The following is a 10,331-nucleotide window of genomic DNA, read 5'->3' as shown; positions in this document are numbered from 1 at the left end:
AACCATAAGATAAAGTCCACATGCTCAGGCATTGCACATAAAACCCTTTATATCTTGGCCCAAACTCACACTTTTCCAGTCCTACACCTTGCCTCTGCTCCCAACACATGCCTTGCTCTTAGCCACATCCGATTATGATGCACCCTTTCTCGAACATGATTTTATTCTCTGTGCCTTCGCTGGTGCCTTGAATGCCCTTCTCCTGTTCTTTGACTTGTAAAAATCTCATCCACTCTTCAAAATCATGCTCTCTTGTTACTTCTATTTTCAGGCACCCTTTGGCCCTAATTGATGGTGCTCTCCTCATTGCTTCTACAGTCTACAACGCTAGTGGTATGCTACTACAGAGAGTCTAAAAGTTGTTTTGCATTTCTCTCCTACTACACTGAGCTTCTTAAGGGCAAGATTAAGTTTTGTTCGTCTCTATGTCATCAGTAGTTTGTCCAGTGCCTAGTACATGTTAGATATTGAATAAAAATTTATTATTTGAATTGGACAGGATGCTTGAACATCATTTTGTGAAAAGACCAGTGATTTCTTTCTGTATAATTTTCAGCCTCTTCTTTTTCAGATATTGAAAGAACCTCAGGGCCGGGCGCGGTGGCTCAAGCCTGTAATCCCAGCACTTTGGGAGGCCGAGACGGGCGGATCACGAGGTCAGGAGATCGAGACCATCCTGGCTAACACGGTGAAACCCTGTCTCTACTAAAAAATACAAAAAACTAGCCGGGCGAGGTGGCGGGCGCCTGTAGTCCCAGCTACTCGGGAGGCTGAGGCAGGAGAATGGCGTAAACCCGGGAGGCGGAGCTTGCAGTGAGCTGAGATCCGGCCACTGCACTCCAGCCCCGGCGACAGAGCGAGACTCCGTCTCAAAAAAAAAAAAAAAAAAAAAAAAAGAACCTCAGAATATGATGGTTGATGGGCCCACTTAAAATAGTTGCTATGTTATAGCCCCAGTTTTTAGCTGAGTCTCTCTAGGGACATAGAAACTGTGCTTTCTCGAATGACTGGTGCCTCAGTATGGATTTTTCCAGATATCAGAGTTCCTTAGAACTGCGATGATTTTCAACCTAAGAAGACCTAGATTCTAGGTTCCACACACACACACAAAACCCTATTGTTTTGAATAGCAGATACAGGGTTTCAGTGCTTTTGTTTTACCTTTTCTGGGTTCTATCCCAACATCTTACTAAAGGCTGAGATTTCAGGGCATGAAAAACGGAATCAACAAAAACAAGGTTTTTACAATCTCAAAACTTTGGGAAACTGTTATCTTGAAAGCCTAGAGGGGGAGCATCAGTTAGTTTTGTAGAGAACTCGGCAAAACAACATTGAGGCATAAGGCTAGCCTGTCATTCTCCCGGGTTAAACCCAACGGGACATGCTGGACTATACAGGAGACACTCGTGAACTCCGTGAAGACCAAATGGGTAGCGTTCTTGAAATGAGCAGATGTCTATTTGTAGAACTCTGGTAATAGCTTTGGAGTGGGTGGGAAAGAGCTTGGTTCCAATTTCCCCTCAAAGACAACTATTTGCTTCTGACGAGAATCCAAGCAACCAGTTGCCATTGAGAATGCAGTGATTGGTCAGCAAACGAGGCCTATAGGAAGAGCCTTCGGGTGCATTCCTTGTGACCCGTCCTAAGCCTGATGCTTAATTATGGGACCTCTCAGCTCCTCCCTCCCGCCTCGAGCTCCCTTTTGGCTTCTCACAAGGATTCCTGGGGACGATTTCCCGATGCTAGAGTACTTGGGGTCTGGGCCCGTAGGGAACACGTCAGCCTTCCTCCTCGGAGCCGGCCTGATACCGAGACGGCGCCCGCGCTGCCCGGAGGCGGGAACCCGGGGGCGAAGGCTCTGGCACCGCCTTGCCTCGCAGAGCAACTGCGCGGTAGTGCGCGGGGGCAGGCGCGGCCTCGGGCCCCGGGCACTGGCTGACCCAGCGCGTCAGCGAGGCCGCCCCCGTCGGCCCTCCCCCGGGCGGGGCCAGCCCCGACAGCGCTGAGTCAGCAACGCGAGGGGGGAGTTTTGTCCCTCCGCGGACCCCGTTTCTCCCGGCCTCAGCCTCCCCGCCGCTACCGCCAAGCCGGTTTCCTTTTTCCGGCGCTCCGGGTGCGAGAGGCAGGTCCGGCGCTTTAGGCAGGGAGCCGCAGCGCAGCCCCGGCGCTCGCCCGAGGACACTGGAAGCTACTGTTACCCCGCCGGGCAGCGTGGGCGCCATGAGCAGCGCGGGTGAGGTGCCGCCGTCCCCCGCCGAGGCCCCGCCGCGGTCCTCTCTGGAGGACCTCCGCGGTCCCCGTGAGGCCCGGCGGCGGGGAAGGCCGGGGGCTGGGACCCTGGGCGATGGCGGGGTGGGAGCTTTCGGGGCGGGCTGGAGCGGCCTGGGAGGGAGACAGCGCCTTGGAGGAGGATGCAGCTCATGGGCTTCCCCGCTGCAGCGGGCACCCCAGGATGCGCCTACGAAGTTAGATCCGGGACGCGGGAGCCCCAGATCAGCCCTCTTCCCCTTCTTTTTGGCGTTAAAATCCCGTTTGGTCTCCCGAAAGGACTGAATTCGGAGAAGGTAGCTGCTCTGATACAGAAACTGAATTCCGACTCCCAGTTCGTACTTGCCCAGAATGTCGGGACCACCCACGACCTGCTGGACATCTGTCTGAAGCGGGCCACCGTGCAGCGCGCGCAACATGTGTTCCAGCACGCGGTGTCCCAGGAGGGCAAGCCAGTCACCAACCAGAAGAGCTCAGGTGTGGGCTTCAACTTCTCCCATGCTTTCCTTGACCTTCTTGACAGCGTCCCATTTTGGTGTCTTACTTAAGAGTGGTCTTAAATTCGTACTGAAAGAACTGGTTGTAAATTCTTAGAGAGTGAGGCACAGGTACAGGCAGGTCTAAGAACATTACCCATGTGGTTTGTTTTGGTATTCTGTGGCTTGTTAGCACATGTGGTTAGAGTACTAAAGTGACATGTCCACGAGTATACATTTGAGTGTAATTGACTATATTATGTTCCTATGTTTTGTGGTTTGTAGCCCATGTCTTGGAGATGCATGGTTTTGGTCACAAAACAGAATATGTGAAAAGGTTCATATCCTTGGAGGACTCACCAGAAATGTCCTGAAGGCCCTATACTATGAGATAGAAAAGATACAATGTAATTACGTTAAAATGTCATCAGATGTTACTTTTAAATTTGCTTCTTGGTTACAGTTGAAGCTGATGTGCTGATGGGCCCAGTTCCCACCAGTAGATCAATTTGTAATACAGAAAAAAGTTCTGTTCTCATGCCTTACTAGTCAAGAAGTGTCGTTTTGCTATCTGCTTTCTAGCACCACTCTCAGAAAAAAACAGGTATAGTGAAAGATTAGATATCCAACCATCTAAATAAGGAGCATATTCTCACAACAAAATTGTACTAAAAGGATTTTTTAAAAGTCTTTATCTACTTGAAAACGACCCCCAGTCTGTCTATATGGTCAGGAAGCACATCATTGCTTGTTTAGAGTCGGTCAGAACTCACAAAGCACACATTTAACTTGAGTACATTTTATTGTATGTACATTTTACCTGAATAAAGTTGATTTTTTAAATGTTAAGGAAAAAATCAAGACCCTACAATAATTAATGTTTTGCTCTAGAAGAAAGTACTTGGAGTGGTATGGACTCTCAGGCTACAGATGATCCAGTTAGTAATGTCACAGTGGTCCTACATAGTTTAGATTGCAGTGACCTGTTAGGGAACAGGTCAGGTCTTACACATTTTGCAGTGTCACTTTTATATACAAAAGATCCAAATAGCATGTGAGCTATGTAGTTTATTTTCATGCAGTTTTCACATCACCAGTGCATCCAGATCCGTTCTACTAGAAATATATAGCATATAGAAGAGAGGTGACGTACAGGTAAATCTAAGGTAAAGAGTAACTAATAGTAAGGCACTAGTGACTTTCAAAAAACACTGTAGTTAACTAGAGTTTTCTTCTTGTTACAAAATTATTTTTGTTCAATGTAGAATATTTGCAAATACCAAGTGAATATTTTTCCTGTATATTTGTCAGGTCTGTGTGTGTGTATGTGTGTGTAATGTGGGTTGATACCTTATGCATTGTTATGTAAGCTACCTATCTTTTTCACTTACCAATATATTATAAGCATATTTTCATATTAGTAAAAAAAATTATACCCAATACAAGTCAAAGTTTTTCCCTCAGAATTTTCCTTCAGAAAAGAGATAATTTGCCTATATTTAAGACCTTAAAGGATTTTTCTAATGGGCGCTCTCAGTTAATTTATTTTGAAGTAGAGTACAATTTGGAGAAGACATTACTCTGAAAAACCTCAGATGCATACTACTTTTGCATGCTTACAGAGATCCTTTGATTGAATCAGCTTTTTTTAAAAGGCGACAAATTTGAATAAATTGATGTTGCATATCATTGTAAATAGACCTTTTAAAGATCATTTAAGTCAGAACAGGAAGTGGTGACATGGAGTTTGTGATTATACACATACAGGACAAATGAAGAATCTGATTGTATAGTGGATGCTTGGCATAGAATTTTCAGGGACAGCATCATGCATGGATTCAAAACATTGACTCAAACGTATAAGGAAGAGAGATGACGTGTGCTGACTGAAAGAATGGATCTAATGATGGCACAGACACTGATGGCTAGGACATGTGAAGAGTATGAATCAGTGTGGAAATGAAATGTGAAGTGGGAAAAATAGTACTTCTAAATCAATTTATGTTAACATGATTTTAAGTATATATTTAAATTTATAAAATATTGGCCGGGTGCTGTGGCTCGTGCCTGTAATCCTAGCACTCTGGGAGACTGAGGCATATGGATCACTTGAGGTCAGGAGTTCGAGACCAACCTTGCCAACATGGCAAAACCCTGGCTCTACTAAAAGTAGAGAAATTAGGTGGGTGTGGTGGCACGCGTCTGTAATTCCACCTATTCAGGAGGCTGAGACACGAGAATCAGGAGGCGAAGTTTGCAGCGAGCTGAGATTGCACCACTGCACTCCAGCCTGAGTGACAGAGTGAGACTCTGTCTCCTAAAAAAAATTTATTAAAATATTATGGGTAGACAATTTACTACTCATATGTATTTTGAAGTGTTTATAAAATCCAGTTAGGGAAATATCTCCACTTTTTTGACTTACCACTGGGAGAATGGAGTATTGACTTACGTTAAGGTCAGCCTATACCGAAGCATATACTCACCCTATATGGAAGCATATTGGGATACATATTCCAGATTAAAGGGTAGGGACTTTTTATTTTTTATTTATTTTTTGAGACGGAGTCTCCCTCTATCACCCAGCCTGGAGTACAGTGGCACCATCTTGGCTCACTGCAACATCTGCTTCCTGGGTTCAAGTGATTCTCCTGCCTCAGCCTCCTAAGTAGCTGGGATTACAGGTGCTCGCCACCATGCCTGGCTAATTTTTGTATTTTTAGTAGAGACAGGGTTTCACTATGTTGGCCAGGCTGATCTCGAACTCCTGACCTCAGGTGATCCACCCGCCTCGGCCTCCCAGAGTGCTGGGATTACAGGCATGAGCCACTGCCGGATGGGTAGGGGCTTTTTAAAGCTTTTGCTAGGTATTGCCAAATTGCATTCAGGTATTTTATACCTATTTAGATTCCTATCCAGATTGATAGTGGTGCTTATTTCCCCAAATGAAATAAAAGAAATGATCTTTCCCCACTTAACAGGTATCTTATCATTAACTTTTCAAACTGCTTCTTTGTCAGTTTTTATCTTTTTTGGCCACTGAATGATCTATTTGTGGTCTCTGTTCACAGTTTTCTAGCAATGTTTCTTTTTCTAATGTGATTTTCTTGGGTGATATGTAATGGATTCTTTATTTGATATGTAAAGAATGTTTTTGTGTTAAAGATATTAAACCTTTGCATATATATTGCTAATAATAATCGCCACCTTTCTTGTTTTGTTTTGTTTTTAATTTTTCTGCTCTTTCTGATTTACTCTTTCTGAATTGTCCAGATCTTGTCGTGAGTTCATTGGTGGGAAATAACAGTTGGAGCAGTGCAGTCTATGTGAACCCTCATAATTTCTTGATATGCTTTCTTGTTTCAGGGCGATGCTGGATCTTTTCTTGTCTGAATGTTATGAGGCTTCCATTCATGAAAAAATTAAATATTGAAGAATTTGAGTTTAGTCAATCTTACCTCTTTTTTTGGGACAAGGTATGGGACGGATCTGGCAAGATTCTTTTCGTATTGATTTCAGCCTTGGTAGGGACTGCCTCTTCATTTGTTACTTTTCCATTTATACCCTGCGCTTTCATAATGGGTGAGACACCTTTTATTCTGACTTCCAGAGTATCAAAAGTTGACTGTTTCAAAGGCAAGAACTGTTTTTGGTTGGTAGGTGGCTATTTTTTGCAATGAAATAAGTTTACTGACTCATCTTACTTGCTTGTCTATTTAAAATTTTAAATTTTATATTCAATATTCAATTCAGTGTATCTCCCTTTTTAATGTCTTTTTAGGTTATTTGTTCTTTTCTAGGACCTAATTTCACTTCTCAAGTACTTGTCTGAAAAACAGTAAATAATGTTATTTCATTGTTTATTTATTTATTTATTTATTTATTTTTTGAGACCGTCTCACCCTGCCACCTGGGCTAGAGGGCTGTAGCACAATCTCAGCTCACCATAACCTCTGCCTCCTGGGTTCAAGCTCTCCTCTCAACTCAGCCTCCCAAGTAGCTGGAATCACAGGCACATGCCACCATGCCCAGCTAATTTTTGTATTTTTAGTAGAGACAGGGCATTTCACCATGTTGGCCAGACTGGTCTCGAACTCCTGACCTCAAGTGATCTGCCTGCCTTGGCCTCCCAAAGTGCTGGGATTACAGGTGTGAGCCACCACTCCTGGCCATATTCCATTTCCTAATCTTCAAAATGTATATTACTGACCTGGTTTGGTGTCTCATGCTTGTAATCCCAGCACTTTGGGAGGCTGAAGTGAGAGGATTGCTTGAGCCCAGGAATTCGAGACCAGTCTGGACGTGGCAAAACCCCGTCTCTACAAAAAATACAAAAATTAGCCAGGTGTGGTGGTGCACACCTGTCCCCCCAGCTACTCAGGAGGCTGAGGTGGGAGGATTGCTTGAGCCCAGGAGGTTGAGGCTGCAGTGAGATTGTACCACGGCACTCCAGTCTAGGCAACAGAGCATGACTCTGTCTATAAATAAATAAATAAATAAACAAAATATATATTCCATAGGTGCTCATTAAATGTCTATTGATTAAAGACTTTAGATATCAGGTTTTGCTGTAGCATTGAAATGTAAACACTGTACACATATATACAATATATTGGAATACATACACAGGTATAAGAAACTTCACATGTTCTGATGAAGTCAGATACTGATGTTTATTTACCAATTTTAGTTTAAAAATACTTATGGTGCTTGTTTCAGCATCACAGATACCCAGACTGGAGTGATAACAGAAAAGATTAGCAAGACCTCTATACAAGGATGACATGTAAATTCGTGAAGGGTTCATGTTTTTAAAAATAAAACAAAAAACTATTATGTTGATTCCATGGTAATTCCAAGACTTCCATTCTGTTGATAATGCCAATAAAATTACTAACTCTTTTTTCTTTTAATTTTATTTAACTTTCTTTATTCTTTAGGTTGAGCGCTGTTATTTCTTCTTGAACGCTTTTGTGGACACAGCCCAGAGAAAGGAGCCTGAGGATGGGAGGCTGGTGCAGTTTTTGCTTATGAACCCTGCAAATGATGGTGGCCAATGGGATATGCTTGTCAATATTGTTGGTAAAAGTTCTTTCTTTAATGGAACTGAAACTCAGCGTGATTAAGTAAGCCTGTAGTTAGACATTGGCCATTTCTTTGATGGTTATGTACAGAGTAGAATTGGTCTCCAAGAAGGATATATCATTATTTCTAAGAACCTTTAGTTCACATTCTCACCTGTAAAGTGCCTTTCTTAAATGAGGAGTAAGGAGAGAGCTACTGTGAAGGATGGGTTGGAGAAGAAAAGGTAGTATTAAGTAGAACTAATTTTCCATGAAACAATTGTTTTCTTCTCCATTGATGTAATCAGGAAACACCTGAAAACTGTAGCTGTTTTAAAATGTCTTCAAAACATCTTTTGGGGAAATCTCATCATGCTGAGCACTTCACAAAAGTATGATAGATACACTTCATCTTGACCAAAAGTCTGAGAAGTGACAAAGTATAGTAGATAAAAAGAATAGAATTAATTCTAACATAGACAGATAAATATGCACATTAAAAACCTACTTAGGCTGAGTGAGGTGGCTCAGGCATGTAATCCTAGCACTTTGGGAGACCAGGGCAGGAGGATTGCTCAAGCCCAGGAGTTCAGTACCAGCCTGGGTAACATAGTGGGACCCTGTCTCTACAGAAAATAAAAAAAATTAGCTGCACATGGTATCATGCGCCATAGTTGTGCTACTCAGGAGGCCAAGCCTGGGAGTTCAAGGCTGCAGTGGGCCAGGATTGTGTCACAGCACTCCAGTCTGAGTGACAGAGCAAAACTCTATTTAAAAAAAAAAAAAAAAAAAAAAAAACCCTGCTTAATAATATGAAGTATAAGATTTTCTGAATTAAGCCAGCAAAATATGGCCTATTTTTTGAAACAATCACTATTTTTGCCAGGGTTTCTAATCTTTTACCTTATTTAACACTGGAATTTGTTTTCTTTTAGAAAAATATGGTGTTATCCCTAAGAAATGCTTTCCTGAATCTTATACAACAGAGGCAACCAGAAGGATGAATGATATTCTGAATCACAAGGTACAATATATGAAGCAGGGTTGGATTGAGTTTAGTGTACTTTCTTTAAAACTTATTTTTTAGAAGGGGTTCCTGGGTATTTCAGTGTATACCGTTTGTGTACAAGATAACTACTGATGTCAATGTCTGTCATAAGCAATGTAGCTATGTAATAACTTTAAAAATAATTAATATTAGAGGGTTTTTGCTTTTAAAAAACTTCCACTTTTATTTCTGTTGATGTTAATGTCTTCTTAGGGGGATAGTTAGGAAATAAAGTCCCATGTCCAATTAATACTGGCTGCAAGCACTCAGGATGCTGTGTCTCTCACTTGGTTCTAGTGGAGGTGGGCTAGGACTGCTTTATGTGCTAGTAAAACCAAAAGAACTATTCGCAAGATTCCCTTAAAGAGTGTGCTGTGTTCTGAGACTTCCCCAGACCACATCAATGTGGTTTATCCACCCACTAAAGAGTTGTTGTAGTTATTGAACTGCTTTTTATTTGCTTCAGTTATCTTAATGAATCATTGTGTCTTCTCTACATAACCAGTTTTCCCGAGGAGAATTATAATTCCTGCAGGGATGCTGCTTTGCTAGCCAGGCCTTGTTTTTGAGAACTGGGAGTTGCCAGAATCTGCTGTCCTAATCCATGAGGCCAAAATTGGATTTTTCATCTCCCTGGGAGAAAGATTACATTTTAAAATAAACTATAGGTGTGTCTCCCCAACGTTAGAAGTGGGCTATTTTCCACCCTGGAAACGCTGGGGATTTTTGTCCAAAGGCTAAAAGATCATTAATAATATAGCATTTGATTCCATTTGAAGTGAGAGCAATGTCTTCTTTAGCACTGTGGTTAAATTTCAGACTCACCTTTATCTTAGTGAAAAAATGAAAATTTATTTGGGGCTGGCATAACCATAGTCATAGTCAGTTGGCAGAGAAGGAAAAATGGACAGCTATTGAAATCCTAAGTAAAAATCTACTAGAGTAACATAGTGGCATAATTATCTTGTCTCCTGCTTTTTCTGAGTGATAGGCATTATGTAATCACGTGTTTTCCCCATGCCCAGACACATAAAACATCTTTATATGATGTTTGCAGAACAGGAGCAGTTCCATCTAGTATTTTGGAGGAATAATTTATGCCTTTGCTCCTTATGGAAAGCATTTTTAGCTATGTGTTTAAGTGGACAAGTTGAAGAAAAACACATTTGCCTTTATGAACTTTGCCATGGGTCTGGCCTGAGTTATACTTCAAAATAGAACTTGCGTTGGTCTATGAGACTCATTTACAATTGAATTTGGGTAACTATTGGAGTGCTAAATAAGTTTCTGTCATAGATGAGAGAATTCTGTATACGACTACGGAACCTGGTACACAGTGGAGCAACCAAAGGAGAAATCTCAGCCACACAGGATGTCATGATGGAGGAGGTAATAACAAAATTTGGATTTTTTTGTGACCCTTCTAAAGAACTCTCAGAATATTCCCATCTGTTAAACTAATGATTAGGAAGCTTT

The 10,331-nt window shown here is 42.0% G+C and overlaps 1 protein-coding gene and 1 non-coding gene across 2 annotated transcripts in view; both read left to right on the top strand.

Moving 5' to 3' along the window:
- Positions 1-2,064: 2,064 nt before the first annotated feature.
- BLMH (bleomycin hydrolase) overlaps positions 2,065-10,331 on the top strand; it is a 47,134-nt gene continuing 38,867 nt past the window's right edge. The window contains exons 1-6 of the mRNA XM_010367951.2: positions 2,065-2,233; positions 2,548-2,745; positions 6,111-6,220; positions 7,685-7,826; positions 8,743-8,831; positions 10,152-10,244. Of these exons, the coding sequence (XP_010366253.1) occupies positions 2,221-2,233; positions 2,548-2,745; positions 6,111-6,220; positions 7,685-7,826; positions 8,743-8,831; positions 10,152-10,244 (645 nt within the window). The 5' untranslated portion in view covers positions 2,065-2,220. The remainder of the gene's footprint in view (positions 2,234-2,547; positions 2,746-6,110; positions 6,221-7,684; positions 7,827-8,742; positions 8,832-10,151; positions 10,245-10,331) is intronic.
- On the top strand, positions 7,451-7,558 carry LOC115894992. Its single transcript, XR_004055206.1, has one exon. It is a non-coding gene; the product is annotated as a U6 spliceosomal RNA (small nuclear RNA).

This window comes from Rhinopithecus roxellana, chromosome 19 (assembly GCF_007565055.1).
Source record: "Rhinopithecus roxellana isolate Shanxi Qingling chromosome 19, ASM756505v1, whole genome shotgun sequence".
NCBI lineage: Eukaryota > Metazoa > Chordata > Mammalia > Primates > Cercopithecidae > Rhinopithecus > Rhinopithecus roxellana.
Note: the sequence above shows the minus strand (reverse complement) of the source record. Positions and strands in the feature narration are given on the sequence as shown.